Source organism: Typopeltis vanoorti, chromosome 19, assembly GCF_054136105.1.
Source record: "Typopeltis vanoorti isolate ZY-2024b chromosome 19, IOZ_Tvanoo_1.0, whole genome shotgun sequence".
Classification (NCBI taxonomy): Eukaryota; Metazoa; Arthropoda; class Arachnida; order Uropygi; family Thelyphonidae; genus Typopeltis; species Typopeltis vanoorti.
The window spans coordinates 75,775,470-75,795,034 of record NC_143567.1 but is presented as its reverse complement, the minus strand read 5'-3'; the positions used below and the strand labels follow the sequence as shown (position 1 = coordinate 75,795,034).

The 19,565-nt window shown below is 35.6% G+C and overlaps 1 protein-coding gene across 3 annotated transcripts in view; it reads right to left on the bottom strand.

Moving 5' to 3' along the window:
- Window positions 1-19,565, bottom strand: part of LOC150096255 (DDB1- and CUL4-associated factor 6-like) — a 443,059-nt gene that overhangs the window by 24,699 nt on the left and 398,795 nt on the right. For all 3 annotated transcript variants that reach the window (XM_090409214.1, XM_090409213.1, XM_090409212.1), the window contains exon 16: window positions 7,260-7,348. In XM_090409214.1, coding sequence (XP_090265340.1) covers window positions 7,260-7,348 — 89 coding nt within the window. The remainder of the gene's footprint in view (window positions 1-7,259; window positions 7,349-19,565) is intronic.

Here is a 19,565-nt window from a genome sequence, read left to right as displayed (position 1 = left end):
TAATATCACATTTTAATCTACGAAGTGCTTAATTAACAGTTGCATTTGAAATTGTGAATTTGTGCATTAAATATGTCTGTGATCGTTCTGTGTATATATATATAAATAACGATCTTATATGAATATAATATAGAACGATCATATATATATATGTGTGTAGAAAGTTTTTTACCTTGGGTATAATATATGTTAAAGATACCAAGTTATTTTAAATAAATGGAGTAAAAAACCAGGTTTATATTTAAAATAACTTGGTATCTTTAACACACACACACATATATATATATCAGAACAAGTCACTTAAAGGTAAAAAAATCGGAGGGGAGCAGATCAGTTTTTTTTTTTCCTCTCTCTCTCGTGCGAAAAGGGGTACAGCAATAGCAGGTGACTGTGGTATTATTACCAGTCAACAACAGCATTTTACATGCTAGTTCTTAAGAAAAAACATGCAAAATGTTAGTTCTGAGGAACATTAGAACATTGTTAGTTTAATAAGAAGATGAATGGGGATGTCAGTGCCATGAGCAGGCAGATGAATGGGTATATTAGTGCTGTCCCACTGACATCCCCATTCATCTATCTATGAAGTGATTAACAGTTGCGTTCGTGCACTAAAGATGTCTGTCTGTATTTAAAATGGAGAAGTTTTAGATTCTTTTGTTGAAATTTATGATAATATTCAAATTGACAATAATACAAAATATGAAGCAAAAGCATTAGCTTTGAAAATTAAAGATTGTGAGTGTCGGCATTCACTTATAATCTTTTATGCATGATCAATGAAGTGAGTGAAATGCTTCAGAATCCAAACAAAAATTTAACTGAATCACAAAACGCGTTAAACAATGTAATCCACTTTACTAAACAATTCAGATCGGAAATTTGAAAATCTTCATGTTATACTTGAATCGGCAAAAATCAAGAAAAGTAAAGTGTTAAATGATTTAATTTTTCATACATTTCTTTTTCCATTACAAAATAAACGATTCTTGTTATTGTGCAATTTTTCTAGTTTGTGTGTGTGTGTGTGCATCTTTAGTTATGATAGTCAGTAATCGGTAACTTATGTATCTAATTCTAGTCTATATGCATTTTTGTATGTTTTTTGTATGTTTTGCGATTTTAGCTGTGTTGGTAAATAAACAGTCGATGTTATGACAACAGATTCTTCGTAATGAAATTATTTAATGGTAGTATTAAATTTGCTGTCTTTTATTCTTCAAATCTGTACAAAAGAACAAAACATTTATCTTCTTTCATTTACAGGAGATATAACTGCAGAATTTTCAAATGCTTGTTTGGAAAATCATCAGATTATAATACAGAATACATATAAGCTTTAGTTTACCTTCCTTTGAAAATGCATTATATGGATGCCATCATAATATATGAGAGATATTCTGCACAGACTGATTCAGAATTTATGCTAATTTTGAACATTTCAAATTAACTCCCATCTCTCTCTCTCTCTCTCTGCTGAATTATAAAGAACTACTCTAATTTTCTACTGAAAGTTTTCACTAAACAGTATCCAATACCTATTTTTTCATTTTAACATTTATTAAAATAAGTAATAAGAGTGAAAAGAATTTTCATTCTTTTTAAGTTTTGAGAAGTAATTGGTTAATTTGTTTTCAATGGTTCTCTTCATATTGTTGATGCACTATTACACTTTTTTTCTTAAAATACTTTCCTTTCTCCAACACCATATAGCAAACTACAGCAAGGACATACTTTCACAGAGCACACTACACGTTTTTACTTATCAGATCCATTGAACTTGTTAAGGGTGTAGGGATGACAAACTACCAACTGCGATGTAGCATTGGCTGAGGGTGCAATATTGTCAGTTTTCTTTGGTTTTAAAACTTCGAAACCGAACATAGACTCAAGTCATTGCAGAGGCATAGTTAGGGAGGGAGCAGAACTTTGAACCTTTTTTGTACTTTTGCAGTTATTTCTAAAATACAGTCTTGAGAACTCATTTCCAAATATTGTAATACTACTGTGAATTTTCCTCACAATTGCTGTAAGTGTTGCTAGTTGTGAGAGGAGTTTTTCTAAATTGAAATTGATTATGATTACTACCTACATTACTATGAAATAGACTTCGAAAATGTCATCGACGATTTTGCTAACAGAAAAGCAAGAAAAATAACATTTTAGAATGTTGAAATTAAAGCCTTGTTTTCTGAAATAAAAATCGCAAGAGCGGCAAGCTTTTTTGACCAAAAGCTGGAAATACATTATGCCTCGCCCACCATGCCGTAACTCGCTAAACAAGACGCAGGCCACGTGTGGTGACATACTATAAAAAGCAAGATATGGAACCTCGGTAAACAAGCTGAGTGTGGTCGGCCGCATATTTGCGCAAGCGACTGTATCGTAAACAAAGACATACGGAGACCACGGCCGCTATCCTACTCGCTGGCAGAGAGAGTCGAGCGTCACCGTGACATCAATCTGATGTAACTTCCATTTCATCCCACTTCTGGGATGAAATGGAAGTTACATCAGATTGACATAGCAAACGACACAGCAAACGAAGACGAGGTACCTGCTCACGCATCAATGCGTCTCCTGTAGGCTACCATGTTAAAGAACAGTCCGTTGGAAGGGAAGGAGTCTGATTTTCGAAATGGATTAATTGAACCATGCTATATTAGGATAATTTGTTGCTTTACAGATAGGAAATTATTTACACAATTTGATCATAAACATTTGTGAAGATCCAGTTGTTTGAATATACAAGTATTCAGAAATGCATTTGTTCAAAGAAACAATTATTTAAACACAATTATTAGAAAAACAAACTTAAAAAAAAATTTCACATTTTGCATTATATTGTGATTGTCTGTGAAAATAGTGGTGGTGGTCAGCTGATGGCACTGGTGTAGATGATGAAGATAGTTGTGGTTAGTGGGGAGATGGAGAGTTGTAGAGCAGGTGCCTTCCCTCAATGAGTCTTTGGACTCCCTGGAGGTGTTATGTAATAATAACAATAATAATTCCCAAACAGAGTGGGAATTTTAGTAAGTTGCACTATTCCCACTAAACGGTAGGAAATTGTATGACATGCTAATTTTGGAATTTCGAGAGGAGATATTCCTGTTCAAGCTTTGTCACCAAAAGGAATCGGATTTTTGTGAGAATTATATTAGAACAGGAAAGGTTAGATCGAAGTTCACATTGAAGTGATCGGCTTAAAGACATAACCCGAGGCAGTTGCGAGGTCCGAGGCACACGTGACTGAGTACAAGGGGCTTAGGTGCCAAACGGTAAGAAATTGTATGACATGCTAATTTTGGAATTTCGAGAGGGAGATATTCCTGTTCAACTTTGTCACCAAAAGGAATCAGATTTTTGTGAGAATTATATTAGAGCAGGAAAGGTTAGATCGAAGTTCACATTGAAGTGATCGGCTTAAAGATATAACCCGAGGCAGTCGCGAGGTCCGAGGCACACGCGACTGAGTACAAGGGGCTTAGGTGCCAAGCGGAATCAGTGACGTGGGGGGGAGGGGAGAGCAGAAACGTGGAGGTATAAGAAGCTGAGTGGTGCAGGCTCGAGAGACTTTTTTCTTTTCATCTCCCTTTGGCTTTCGGGTATCGGTAGAAGGGGCACGAGTGGTCAGAAAGGACGATGGTCAGTGGCAGCTAAGTGACCAGGTGGTGGTCCAGTCCAGGCATATCTACGGTACAGCTAAACAGTCAGCGAGAACCGAAGCTTCATGCCAAAACACGAGGACCTGTCCAGGCAGAGCAGTCTCGCCCACATCGGCAAGAGGGTGATTCATGAACATGTCACTAGAGGGTCATATCCGAAGACAACAGGCCATAAAATGAGGTAACAAGCCATGTGCTCACAAAGGTCTGATCGGGAGAAGATACCAGCGCAAACCAGATGGTCGGTAATGTAAAATCTTTCTAGTTCCATTGTACTCTGAACTAAGCTGAAGTGCAGAAAAGTGCTGATATATTATGTGATAGGACTTGATAATTAGTAACAGGACTCTAGTACTTAACCTATCGATAAATTACTGTAACTCTAAGAGTGCATAGTAGTAGAGTTTGACATTGAATTGTTGAGGTATGCCATTGTCTGTTAACCTTAGATGAATGAGATAATTGCTAGTTTAATTGTGTTACATGACTAGAAGCAGGACAACTTAAATTTGATATTGTCTCTTAATGTGATGTACTGATTGTAGTTCTATTTTGTCTAGTTAATAATTGTTATGTGCAAGTGCAATTCAGTTTAGTTAAGTGAACTTTTGATAAATGTACAATGAGCTAAAGAATGAATAAACATTCATGTTTTTTTTACCTTATAAAGTTGTCTGATCTCTAAATTCAATGCACCACTCACTAAAATCAGAACTGTACGAATTCAAATGTGGGGGATTGGCTACGACTGCATGTAGAATAAGTTTGTTAAGGATTTGTAATTGGGACTGCTGTTTGCTAGATTCTAGAATCATAAAATAGTCTCTGTGTTAACTCCACGACAAGGAGATTTCTCTTGTATAGGAAATAAGATGGTGCAGCATTATCAAACAAATTTTTCTTAATTCTGAAAGGGAGTTAATTCCGGATTTTGCATTCAAAGAGGCTTGACTCTAGCCTGAGATAGTCTTTGTCTGCTGAGCTTTGCACTCATAACCAACCGAAGTAATGGCCACTGAAGGGATAAGATTTAGCTAAGGCAGATTATAGTAGCAGAGGGGTCAAGGATAGATAAATTACTGTTTTTAGGTACTTCTAAGTAGTAGTAGTAGTAGTAGTAGTGGTGGTGGTGGTGGTGGTTGTGTGTGTGTGTGTGTGTGTGTGTGTGTGTGTGTGTGTGTGTGTGTGTGTGTGTGTGTGTGTGTGTGTGTGTGTGGATAAAATGATAATCTAAGCAAAAGTTTTTTTTTTTTTTTTGTCTTCTCTCCAAAAAAAGGGCACAAAAATATGGAATTCTGTATACTACAGGATGTTTGTTGACAGAGTTATGGTCTTTAAGAGAGTGGAGCAAATGTTGTATAGTCAGAATAGCTTTATAAGCTACTCTAACATCGTGAACTTTGAGGAGACTAGCGATCCACCGATGCAGGGAATGGAAACTGTCTCTGTAGGTTAATTACTGTAGCTATTTACGACCATTAAAAACCCAGTTATTCTAGTTTCTAATGGCAAAATACATTTTTGTTTAAAATTGTTACAAAACAGAATAGCAATCCACTGATGTAAGGAATGGAAACTGAGTCCCTATAGGTATGTCTACAAATACATTTTTATTTTTTGTTTTTCACTTGGCATCATCCTTTATCCAAGTGTAAGCAAACAAAGCATGTGAAGTAAGTTCTCGACTGGGCTACTTGTATATATGATGACATCACATCATTTGCCTTAGTATCCATAATGCAATGCACATATCCTTGCGGATATGTATAATGCTATGCATTATGGGAAGGGCCACTATCCAGATTGGTTTCAACCTTTATTGAGGTCTCATCACTGGGAGCCAGACCCAGAAGTGTTATCAAGGTTGAAGTAATTTCTTGACATCTTTAACTTATAGTAACGAAATAAAAAAAAATTTCAGCATTCATCTCTAATCCAGAGTATTTTTAGTAATAAGGTGTGACACCTTCTGACTACTTGTATATGGAAATGTGACTTCTGCATTACTTTAACCCTGGCATCACTTCTGAGTCTGGCTCCTGCTGATGAGACCTCAATAAAGGTCGAAGGGCCACTATCCAGTCTGGGTAGTGGCCCTTCCCATAATGCATAGCATTATATATGTCCATAAGGATATATGTGTTGCATTATGGGATACTAAGGCAATTGATGTGAAGTCATTGGCCTCTATATATACAAGTAGCTTAGTGAAGTGACTTCAGGTGTAAACTTTATTTGCTTACACCTGGAGGATAAAGAGCAAAACCAAGAATATAATTTCTTGGCATCTTTAATTAACATTTTTATTTAAAATTATTACAAAACCGAACAAATGAAGAACAAAATTCTTCCTTTGAATTCCTATATTAACTTAATTAATATTATGATATTAATATTAATTAGTATTTTTCAGCCAATCCTATTTACAGAGCTTGTATAGTTCAGTCAGTATAGACAAAGCCCTTTGGTCAGAAAGACCTGGGTTCGATTCCCATCAATGATGTGAGGAACCTTTATCTGGTCTCTTTAGACTAAAGGTGAGTTAGCTGATCTCATAAGGAGGTAGAGGGTTTTTCCCTCCTGGAAACTCTGTTTTTTTTGTCCCTCAGAACAGGCAACCAGCCAGGAGACCACAGGCCACTGACAGACAAAAAAAGTACATTATAATCAATAGTTTCATGGTGGTTTCATAAGATGGTGCCGTATTATTATCCATATGGACTCACGGCCACTGTATCATCATACGCTAATTAATTAATTAATCCCGTCTACACCTGACGCATATGCAGTTGCTGTGCATTTTGTTTTCTTGCTAGTTTTATGAGATCAAAAAATCCAGTTTTCATGAAGAAAATAAGAGAACAGTTGACAGTGTTCAGCTGAAAAAGTCCTTATAAGAAACTTTTGCTACAATTTGAGCAACATAGGCTTATTAATGTAAATATTTTATATGACAAAAAAAATCAGTTCTTTTTTTTACATTTTCTTTCAAAATTTCTTTAAAAATTAAATAAAAATACATCACGTTGAAAGTTTATTTTTCACTTGGTTAGAGTATAATAAATTTAGTTTAATTCTTTATCCAAGTGTGAGCAAACAAAGTTTGCGCCTGAAAGTATCTTCAGGATTGGGGTAAAGTGGTACAACACCAGGGCACTCCTTGCAAAGGTGGAGCAAGCTACCAACAGTCCTATCTCAGTATCTCCCATAATGCAAAACACATCTCCTTGCGGATATGTCTAATGTTATGCATTAAGGGAAGGGCCACAACCCAGACTAGTTTCGACCTTTACTGAGGTCTCTTCAGTGGGAGCCAGGCCCAAGTGGAGATACCAGGCAGAAGCATTAGCAGGTCTGCTAATACTTCTGCCTGGTATCTCCACTTTCAGGCACAAATTTTGTTTGCTCACACTTGGATAAAGGATTAAACTATATTTATTATAAAAATACATCACTTTGAATTTTATTAACTGAATGAAAGAAATCTACTTGTAAAGAATGCTATAAATAAATTACTTTATGTAGAACTCACTATAATTAACTGTCACTAAATGTTAAAAACAAACAGCAAATGAAACAGTCACAATCACCTACTTCTCTTGCTTTTTCTCTGTCAAAAAATGGCTCTTCTCGTAATGGTGCCCAAAGTTTAATGTCATAATCTATTCCACTAGAAGCCAAAACTGAAATAAATAAATAAATAATATAAAAATAAAATATAAATAAATAAATACATTTTATTTATTGGCATATCATTAGATATACCAACAAAAGCAGCATGGTCATCATAAAATGAAGAATGTGAATTTGAAAAATATGAAAAAAGTTTTTTTTTATATAAGAAAAAATCATCATCATCATCAAATTCCTTACATGTACCCTCAAGGGGGGTGTACAGGATACGATAGTACTACATGAAAAATTTCCATCACTACTAACTTCCTATCTACAATTTTCCCCCAAATCAGTCTGTTACTTGTCAAGACTCCAACATTATCAGATCTTATATTTCTATCGTCTAAGGCACTTTGTACCATATTAATCCACCTATATTTTGGTCTTCCTCTGGGTCGTCTTGCTGCCAACCTGGCAGAGAACACTTATTTTGCTAATCTTTCCTCGCCCATTCTATTTAAGGGGCCATACCACCTGAGATTAGCTCTGCTAACACATTCCTGGATACTGACAATGTCAAGTTCTTTCCTAATATCCTCGTTTTTAATATGATATTGCCATTGATGCCATCTGTTCACGCCTCTAATCTTTCTCAGGACTCTCATATCTGCGGTCTCTAGTCTTTGGTCAAGTGTTTTACTTCTGACCCAGCTCTCAGATCCATAAGTTAAAACTGGTGTGAACACTGTCTTGTATACAGCTAATTTAGTGCTCCGACTAATTTCTCTCTTATTCCATATTAATTTATTCAATTAACTTCCTACCATACCAGCTTTGTTGATTCTGTTGTCTATTATTTCCATATTTAATTTACCATCTTCACTAAAAATCGTGCCTAAGTAGCTGAAATGTTTTACTTGTTCCACAGGTTCTCCATTCACAACACAGTTGGCATTTTCAATGATTCTGCCTATTTTCATTATCTTTTTATTGGTGACCTTCATACCATATCTATTACAACAGTTATTTAATTTAGTCAGGGAATCTTGCAAACTTGTAGCAGATTTATTTAGAAGTAAAACCCCCCCCCCCCCCCCCCCCCCCCCGAGTTCCGGATTGGTAGGCCAGTTCTCCTTTAATTCTGATGACTCGAATTTTGAAAACTTGAAATGGGGGTTCCGCCCTCCCCTGGCCCCCAACCCCCCCAAGTTCCGGACTGGTAGGCCGGTTCTCCTTGAATTTTGATGACTCGACACTCAGGGAAGCCCCTGAGTTTCAAACCGTTTCAAATAACTTGACACTAAAACGTTACAAAAAAAGGCTTAGCATTTTATATTATAGAGTAGATTAAGATACAGTTAATGACATTCAATGCCTGATGCTTATTAGAGGCCTGAAGTGGCTGCTGGAGAATTAGAAAAATATACTGATATAACTGGCACTGTCACTAAAATAAAGAAGACAAAAAAACAGGTGAGTCTGTTCTGAATAATAATTGAAAGTGGTTATATTCAGGTAATAATAATTGTGGAAAGGAAGTGGCTACTACAGTATTGAATACAAAACATGATGATCTTCAATGGAAGGCAATTTAAAGTAGATTGATCTGGACAAATATCAAAATTTTGGAATCAGATGTTGGAAAATGTTAGAAATAAACAATGAGACTTATTTGTACCTTCTTCCGATGTTCTACATAGGAAGAAGTTGGTCTTTGTTGGCAATCTCAATGGAAGAGTAAAAAATGAATAAGATGAAGAGAAATGTGTTAGGGAAATTTGGATAAAAGAGCAAATCTAATAATGCTAAGTGCTTGATGGGAGCTGTTCAGGACATGAACTAGTTATTATTAACACAATGTTCCAACATAAAGATGTGCCCAAATTCACATGGAGAGAAGATGCAAGAAATAAGAGAAGGTTCATTGACTATGTTATTGTTGATAGGAAAATCTTAACACTAGTTCAGGAAAAAGTATACGGGGGATTTGAAACTGGATGTGATCACCGTTTAGTGGGAAAAAGTGAATGCCATAGTAAAAAGAAAAATAAGTAAGAAAGATTTTAAAAAAGAAATGAGTGGAGCAGCTATTGAAGGTAAACTGTAGACTGAAATATAGTAACATTATTGGAGAAAAAAACAAAGTATAAAAGAGTTTGAAAACAATAATTAAAATTTAGAAACTGTGATGGACTCTGAAAAAAATATTGTTTCAGCCAGAGAGGCATGTGGTGAACCTTTTATATCCTGCAAGACGGATAGAAAAACCAGAACTTTAGGGGACTCTCAGAAGTTAAAAGGATCATGCAAAAGAGGAAAGTATAACAAAAGTTTCTGGCAAGTAAGTCAGCATGTGTGCTGTGAAAGAATAGAGAGAAAAATGTAAGAAAGTAAAGCAGTAAACATAAAAAGAAAAAGTCATGGGAAGACTTTGGTAAGAATATAAAGATAAATATCAGGAAGATAGCAACATATTCCAGAGGCTATTGAAAAGGCTTAGAAATGGAGTGATCACCAACTAAGATTGTTAAGTGGGAGAATGGCAGTAGAGGTATGCAGCTAGGAGAATACACCAATACTTTAGGTACAAAAAAAAAAAAAAAAAACCCTGAAATGTGGCGGATGGAATTGTTGATTGACCAGAAATGTTCAGTGCCATAAAAGAAATCAGAGATGACAAAGGTGACATGAAAAATGAAGATAAAGATATTCTACATGTCTAGAGTAATTACTCCTGGGGTGAGGGATTGGAAAATGTAGCTACAATAGTGAACACTAAATATGATGATAATCTTCTTCGATGGAAGACAATTTTAAGCAGACTGATCTAGGTGAATATCAAACCTTAGAGAAATTAGGATTGCCGGCCTGGTTAGTGTATCCACTGTCCAGCCAAAAGACTGTGGGTTCAAATCCTGCCATGGGAATGGATGTTTGTGATTGTCTGTGAAAATGCTAGTGGAGATGGTGGTCAGTAGATGGCATTGGTGTAGATCAGTGGTTCTCAAACTTTTTACCTATGAGCCCCACCTGACAAGAGAAAACACTGTTCCCCCCCGGCCGGTTTTATTTATCAAAATATAAGTCATACTAATTTTGACATTTTATTCAGTTTATTTTGTGTTTTTCTACATACTATTTAACAGTTTTTGATACAAAATAATTAAAGTATCACAATATTAGGCCTACAATAAAAATTAGTTTTAACACTTGCAATTAACCAAAATACGTATTCAAATGAAACAATATTTAATTAACAAGTAGTGAAATGAAACAATATTATAGTGCTGCCTGGAAGAGGATGTGGCCACTGCTGAACTATCAACACTGCCTCTGGCACACGTGTTTTATTTTATAAGTGTGAGTGAAGAAAATAATTATTAGTTATTTAGAAATTCATGATAATTGAAACCTGTATCATCAAAAGTTTTTCTTTCTGTATTTTTATTTGTTGTTATTTTTAAAACTGATTTAGGGCAGTTTTAATTTTTACTTGTAGGAAAGTATGCCGCACCCCCCCACCTCAAGTTATTCGCACCCCCCGGGATCGTGCCCCACAGTTTGAGAACCTCTGGTGTACATGATAATGATGAGAATAGTTACAGTTCTCTGTAGTTGGTGGATTGAGGAGTGGAGACAGAGGGTTGTGGAGTAGGTGCCTTCCCTTTTTAATTTTTGCTGGCCTGGTTGGCCGAGTGGTTAGCATATATGCTCTCCAGGCTGCAGAAATCCCACCGTGGGCATGGATGTCTGTGAAAATACTAGTGGTGGGCAGTAAATGGTATTGGTATATATGATGTGGTTCGCTGTAGTTGGTGAATTGAGTGGCAGAGATGGAGAGTTGTAGAGTAGGTGCCCTACCTCGAAGTCTTTGGACTCCTTGGAGGTGTCATGTAATAATAGTAATAATAATAATAAGAAGAAGAATAGTGGAGAAGAATGCAGTCAGGAGTATATACCAATACTTTAGGTGAAAAAAAAAAAACCCATCAAAAACCTGAATTGCGGCAGAAGGAGTTGATGATTGACCAGAAATGCTCAAACATGGAGGCATAAAAGTTTTACAGTGCATGCATTGCATAATTCAAAAAGAATGTTCAGAAGACTGAATTCTGGATATTTGAAGTACAGGTCTCATAGCATCTCTCTCTCTCTCTCTCTCTCTAAAAAAAAAAAAGGAAATAAAACCAAATGGAAGAATTATAGGAATTTCCCTACCGAGTTTATCAGGTAAGATTTATGCAATCATACTTGAGAAATTTGTGTGAAGAGAAACTTTGAGAAGAACAAGCTAAGTTCAGGCCAAATATGGGTTGTGAGGATCAGATTTTCATTTTAAAAAAATAATTTAGAAATCATGAGAAGATAATCCATTTGGATTCGAGGCTATCTGGTGAGATGTGTTGTTAAGACACTTCTGAAAGACTGGCAATTTTTTGATGATTTAATGAGTGTTTTCTTAGATTAATTGGTGTATGTTTAGTATATTATTGTAGTTTTTTTAGTGTATTTATTGTATACAATATTTAATAAGATAATTGTAGAAAAATTATTAGTTTTTAATACTCTTAAGAATGGCACTGTAAAGTCATCACAACATGGTAGAGTCTAAAGTTCAAGTTGAAGTAGTTACTACTGAGGAGAACCATTGTCCTGATAAGCAGAATTGTTGCTGCAGTGATGATGATAATACAGTCATACCCTGACTTACGCGAATCCGGAGTTATGCAGTTTCTTATATGTACGTATTCGCGTCCCGCTTCATGCCTCACCCCTAGTCATATCTTTCAGGCGCTGGCTGCATTCGGCAGTGTCGCACATGCTGTGAACAAGCACTGATGTGTTTTGTGCGGTCTCCATTCATACACGATTTTTGTAGTCTACAAACCTTGCGATTGTTTAATGTTATGTTCTTGATAAAAATTTTATCACATAAAAAATAATAATGTCATCCAAAAGAAGCAAGTCCGATTCTTCTACAGCTAGCAAGAAAAGAAAAACATTGACTTTGGAAACAAAACTCAACATTATTAAGGATTTTGAAGGTGGAATGAAAATTTGTGAACTAGCAGAGAAGTTCGATCTACAGGAATCCACAGTAAGAACAATTATAAAAGAAAGGTTTACAGATTTTGGAGGAAATTGATTCTAACAAGGAACGAATTGTAGTCACAAGGCAAGGAATAAAAAAAATCATTAGCTTGCTATGAAGAAATTTTGCGTGACAAGAAAAAAACATTATGCTGTCAGATGAATCTATTAGATTTTATGAAACCATCGACATCGAAATAACTTTCTTTTTTTTATGTATGAAAAACTACAATTATGATTATATTTCCTAAAAAAATATAGGTGTTTTTGTAAACTTTTGGTATCAATTGTATGTTTGTATATATAAATTACATGCAAAATTATACCCCGAGTTATGCGAATTCGACTTACGCGTTTTTTGTTGGTCCCGCCCACCGCGTAACTGCAGGGTTTTACTGTATATCTGAGGAAAATCTGACAATGGAAATATCCCGATTAAAAGAATTATTAGAAAATCGAACAGAGAATTGGAAAAAGTGGAAAACATTTAACAAAACTTAGGATAAGAAAAAAGGACAGAAACAAGAAGAGGAAGAGAAGAACTGAATTTGGTAATAATAATAATAACAACAACATGGTGAGTCAATTAAAATCTAAGAAAATCAAGGAGATATGGTACACTGATTCAATCATAAAATTTGCTCTTGTAAGGGAGTCACTACGTCTAGCTTCTCAGGGGCAAAAATTTAAGATATGACAAACATAATCGAAATATAGAAAAGAAATGGTAATTCTTTGTAGGAACTAATAATTTAAGTGTCGACAAATATAGTATGATATGAGAGAAAGGATATGAAGGTCTATTAGAAGAAGTGAGAAAGAAATGTGATCAAAAATTATAGTTTTGCAACCCAGATATAACATTACTGAATTAAGGAGGGCAATGATAGCAAATGATTCAATGTGCAAGCTGTGTAAAAGAAATGGATGCGAAATTTTAGATGTGTGGAGTGCATCTGATGGCAGAAAACACTTGCATAAGAGGGATGGCCTGAATTCATTTGGCATTAGAAGTCTGGAAAAATTACTTATTGGGATGAGGCTTAATGCAGAAAGTTGAGGAAACAAGATTGTCAAGGGAGGAATGGGGAAACTGTGTGAAGGTTCAGCTATGGTATGCAAACATGATAAAGATATGGATAGCTTTGAACCTGATTATGCAACTAGTGAAGGGGTGGAAATATATGCTTTGGTTCAGACCTATTTAGTATATCTGGGGAGAGAAAAGAAAAAGTTCCACAAAAAGGCCAAACAGATTGCATATCCAATTATAAGGATAGGCCAGGTGGTAATTTGTTATGTCTATATAGAAATGCTGGGAGCATCACAAACAAAGGAGTTGAGTTCGTTGCTTTATTGAATACTTTGTGGCCTAAAATTGTTGGTGTTATTGAAACCTAGCTATTAGAATCCTAAAATTTTTTTTAGGAAAGACCAAAGTGATGGGAGAGGATGGGGACTATTAATGATATCAGGTGATTTAAGTCCAGATAGGGTAGAAACACAAGAAAACAATGATGATAATTATGTCCCATGTAGTAAAGAATTCGAGGCTATCTGGTGTGAAATGGAGGCTAACAAAATGAAATATATTGTAGGTGTTGCTACATAACTAGTGGCTCAGTTCCAGGTTACAATGAAATGCATTGCCAAACAGGTGATCATTATGGAAATAAAACTGAATGTGAGAATTACAGAGGTATTACCCTACTGAGTGTTCCTGGCAAGATCTATGCAAGTATACTTGAGAAATGGTTGAGAATAATTGTGGAAGAAAAGCTTGGTGAAGAAGAAGCTGGATTCAGGCCAAATAGAGGCTGTCAGGATCAAATCTTCACTTTACGACAAATAGTGGAGAAAGCATGGGAATATAACAAAGATCTGTATTTAAGTTTTGTCGACCTGGAAAAGCATATGACAAGGTACCAAGAGAGAGCTATTCAATACGCTACAGTTATATGGTGTCAATGGGGCATTATATCAAGCAATATTTAGTCTTTATTTGAGTTGTAAGTCAGCAGTTAGAATTGAAGGAAGTGCAGGAAGATGGTTTAATATTAAATCTGGTGTGAGACAAGGATCACATTATTAAGGAAAGTGGTATTAAACATGATATCAGAATTGGAGATGTTAATGTCAGCTCTTTGCTTTATGCGGACGATGTTATACTTCTAAATAAATCCTCTACAAGTTTGCAAGATTCCCTGACTAAATTGAATAACTGTTGTAATAGATATGGTATGAAGGTCAGCATTAAAAAGACAATGATAATGAAAATAGGTAGAATTGTTGAAATGTCAACTGTGTTGTGAACAGGGAACCTGTGGAACAAGTAAAACATTTCAGCTACTAAAGCACGATTTTTAGTGAAGATGAGACAACAGAATCAACAAAGCTGGTATGGTAGGAAGTCAATTGAATAAATTCATATGGAATAAGAGAGAAATTAGTTGGAACACTAAATTAGCTGTATACAAGACAGTGTTCAAACCAGTTTTAACTTGTGGATCTGAGAGCTGGGTCAGAAGTAAACACTTGACCAAAGACTAGAGACCGCAGATATGAGAGTCCTGAGAAAGATTAGAGGCGTGAACAGATGGCATCAATGGCAATATCATATTAAAAATGAGGATATTAGGAAAGAACTTGACATTGCCAACATCCAGGAATGCATTAGCAGAGCTAATCTCAGGTGGTATGGTCACTTAAACAGACTGGGCGAGGAAAGATTAGCAAAATAAGTGTTCTCTGCCAGGTTGGCAGCAAAATGACCCAGAGGAAGACCAAGATATAGGTGGATTGATATGGTAAAAAGTGCATTAGACGACAGAAATATAAGATCTGATAATGTTGGAGTCTTGACAAGTAACAGATTGATTTGGAGGAAAATTGTAGATAGAAAGTTAGCAATGATGTAAATTTTTCATGTAGTACTATCATATCCTGTACACCCCTTGAGGGTAGGTACATGTCAGGAATTTGATGATGACGACGACTATTGGCATGGATAAGAGGATGGATGACACTGATAGATATCAAAAAGTTGTAGGTGTCACTTTGCAAGATTCAAGTTAACCAGCAGTGTGCTGCAAGGATCAGTCCTTGGTCCAATGTTATTCATTCTGTACATTAATAACATTGGGAAGGATTTTACATGTGACATACAGCTATTTGCTGATGATGCAAAGATAGGTAGGATAAGATAATCAGGAGTGTTGCTGATATGCAGTACTTGCAGAATGATTTGAATATGCTGGGATTGTGGGTATGTGAAAATGGCTATCAGCTCAATGTTAATAAATGTAAGGTCAAGCACTTTGGTGTGATTAGATATCCAATGTCGTATTATACTGGTGAGAATATGCTGGAAGAAAAATCTTGGAATGTTAGTAAATTGCAGGTTGAAGTTCAGGGGGCCACGTAGCAAAGATTGCAAACACAACTCAAAAGATAATTGCAATGCTGAAACAAACTTTCACATGTTAAGATAAAGGATGTCATTTTGTCTCTTTATTAGGCCTTGATAAGACCTCGCTTGGACTACTGCATGCAGGTCTGGTCTTCTGGTTTCTGTGGTGATTCTGATAGAGTAGAGAGAGAGAGAGAGAGAGAGAGAGAGTGTGCGCAAAGGAGAGTGTCAAGATGACATCAGGATTGTGAAATACTGATTATGAAGACCAACTGAGAATTTGTAGACTGCAGACACTAGCAAACAGGAGAAAGAGGGGTTGAGACATAAACTTCTGAAAGGGTTAAAGAATTTCAGCAGATAGAATTTTTTTATAGAGGGTGGACAAAGGACGCAAAGGCATCCTTGAAAGTTGAGAATGAATGCTGTCAAGAAGGGGGGTGAGGGCTAGATTTTTGTCTCATAAGAGTGGTGTATGATTGGAATGGATTGCTGTTGAATGTAGTGTGTGCCCTTTCCATTAGTGTTACACAGTGATCAGCATGCATTTTACCCAAATTATAGACTCTACAACTGTGTTATAATTATTTTAATTTACCGATATATCAACCTTCATATTAAGGTCATGATCTGGAGTATACACATATATATATATAGAGACAAGATAAATTACATTTCACATAGTATGCTGAACCTTTAGTGAAAATAAAATAAAATTACAATAAATAAATGAAATAAAATAAATTAACTACATCAAAGCTATATTTTATTAAGACAACATCGGAGAAACATTCTTTCATATAGATAGTTTTGTTACAGTAAAAATGATGTCCTAATTTAACATGACAATTGTTATATTAGATTTAGGATCCTGGATTACCTATTGTCCTATTTATAATTAACTCTTAGGGAGAAAGGTTAAGTAGGTAGAATACATACCTTCCATATGCTTGGAATTTTTAGACCATCACTATTGTTAAGATTAGGGTGATTGATAAGAATCTCACAGGCCACTTTAAATTTATGTTCATACCATGTTTTGGTCTGATGTAAACAACAGGTACTTTTTCAGTCAATTCTATATAAAGTTCAGAGCACAATCAGAAAGACCAGCTTGACCATAGTTATTATATTTAATGTGTTGTTTATGTTCCTTTTTTCTGATAGGAATTATGCATCCTGTTTCTCCTATATAGGGCAAATTACAGGTGCAGTGAATATGATATACTCCAGGATAGCCCGTGGAGGGAGTGGATCCTTGGATGAGTTGAGTAAGTTCTTTAATTTTGCAGGAGGTTTAAAGGTGGCTTTAAGGTTGCATTTTTGTAGTATATTCTCTTTATTTTGTCTGATATCCCTTTAATGTATGGAATGGTTACAGTTTTATTGTAGTCTTGTTTATTTTTGTTTTTAAGTCAGGTCTTGTACAGAATTTTGTTCATAGTATTTTGGCTGTAACCATTTTTTAGGAAATATTGCTGATAACTTTTAATTCACCTTTCAGTGCATGTTCATCGGAGCAAATCTTCAAAGCCCTGTTTTTTAGTGCATTAATGACCCTAGTTTTTGTGTTGGGTGTTGATAGGAGTTTATGTGTATATATTGGCCATATGTGTTGGTTTCCAGTAAACAGTGAAGGAAAGACTGCCAGAAGGAAGATGTGACAAGTGTATCTAGAAATGGAAGTGTGTTCTGCTTTTTAGTCTCAATTTATGCTTTTCTGTCATTTGTTTAGGTGGCTGAGGAAAGTGTCTAATGTCTGGCGGCCATGTGGCCAGATAGTGAAAACATCGTCAACATATCTAAGCCAGACTTTGGGTTTTAAAGGAGAGGAATCTAGAGCATGTTGTTCAAAATGTTCCATGTAAAAGTTAGCAATGGGGGGGGATAATGGTGAGCCCATGGCTGTGCCTTCTTTTTGTAGGTAGAAAGTGTTTTGCCACACAAAATGGCCAGAATGTAATACATGCACAAAGAGTGCAATGACATCGGGAGGAGAATTTGTCTTGTAATAGAATAATTGTGTCATTGATTGGGACATTTGTGAAGAGGGCAGAGACATCAAAACTGACTTATTAGACAGTTTTGATGTCTCTGCCCTCATCTTTTTTCAGTGTGATGTCTTTGATTTTGTTTACAAAGTGTTGTGTGTTTTTAATATAGGAGGAGTAATGACCTGCTCCTTGAGTTTTGACATTAGTTCTTGGCTATGTGATAATTTGGGCTGTCTATACCTTCGACTATCAGTCAGAGTGGTGTGTTTTGTTTGTGAATCTTTGGAAGACCATAAATTCTTAGGAAATGAGCATAGTATGGAAGTAATTTTTTAACGGTATCTGCAGGCCACGTGGTGACCGATTTAAGTAGCTTCTCCATTTTCTTTTTTATTCAATTGGTAGGTCACATAACAAGTTGATAGGTGCCATTGTCCAAGACTATTAGATTCATTTTTTTCCAAATAAGTAGTCCGATTTATAATAACTGTGGCACTGCCTTTATTGGCTCTAGTAATTACGATGTCCAAATTTAATTTTAGTGATTTCACAGCTGTCAATTCTGATTTTGTCAGGTTGCTGGTTATTGTTTTAGTATAATTTAAATTTAACATGTTAGAGGTTTCTAAACGAACTTTATCTGCTATAGTGGTTGGGATAAAGAAAGAAGCTCCTAAAATGCTTAAGTTAGTACTGCTGGCAAAACCAGATTAGGATAGTTAGTATGAGGTTTAAGGATGGCTGTGGGTCTAGGGGGCTATTGGATTATAAGTACATACCAAAGAGCATTCAGAACAAGGGAAGAGGAGTTTTGAGCATTACTTAGTTTCTCTTGGTCAAAAGTTATTGGTATTAGTGACACCTGGCTGACAGAAGATGATATAATTAGTGATATAGAATGTGAAGGGTATAGTATTTTCAGGGGAGAGAGAGAGTAAAAAGAACAGGGGGATATTGTTGATAATAACTGATGAACTGCAGCCAAAATGTGTGAGGCCAGTGGATACAGTGCATTTAAGGCCGTCTGAAGTGAGACAGAGACCAACAGGGAAAAAAATATACAGTTGGTTGCTCCTAAAGACCAGGAGATGTGAATGACAGCAGATAGTATGCATCAGCAAATAAACTCAATGATGGGAGGGAAATTAATTACTATGGGGGACCTTAACTATGGGAATATTTAGAACAGAATAACAGCATTCAACCAATAAATTCTCGAAGAAGGCCTTCTTTTAATATTTCTTGCTGAAAATTTTTTTTTAACTTGGTTATAATATAAAGTTGCCAAGAAATTATATTCTTGTTTAATCCTTTATCCAAGCAAACCAAGTTAGCACACGAAGCATCTTCACGACTGTCTACTTGTATATAGACACTAATGACTTCCTATCAATTACCTTAATAGTTCATAATAAAGCACTCCCTTTCAGACATGTATAGCATTATACATGTCTGAAAGGATTTTACGCAAATAATATGCAGAGCAGTGATCTGATCATTACAATGATCATTACTTACCACCTTAAGCCATTCATAAACCTGGCCAGAAATGACTAGATTACATGTGCAAATTTTGTAATTTAAATCTTCATACAGATATACAATTTTAGGCTACAGAGTTACTTCTAGTTGGTTTTAATTATATGTACATTCCCTTATCTTAGGTGGTATTGGAAGAGGTAACGTCACATAACTATTATTTCAGAATTATTTTAGGCATGTTATAGGTAATATCAATGATGAGGTATCTTCCAATACCACCTAAGATAAGGGAGTGTACTGAAAAAAAAA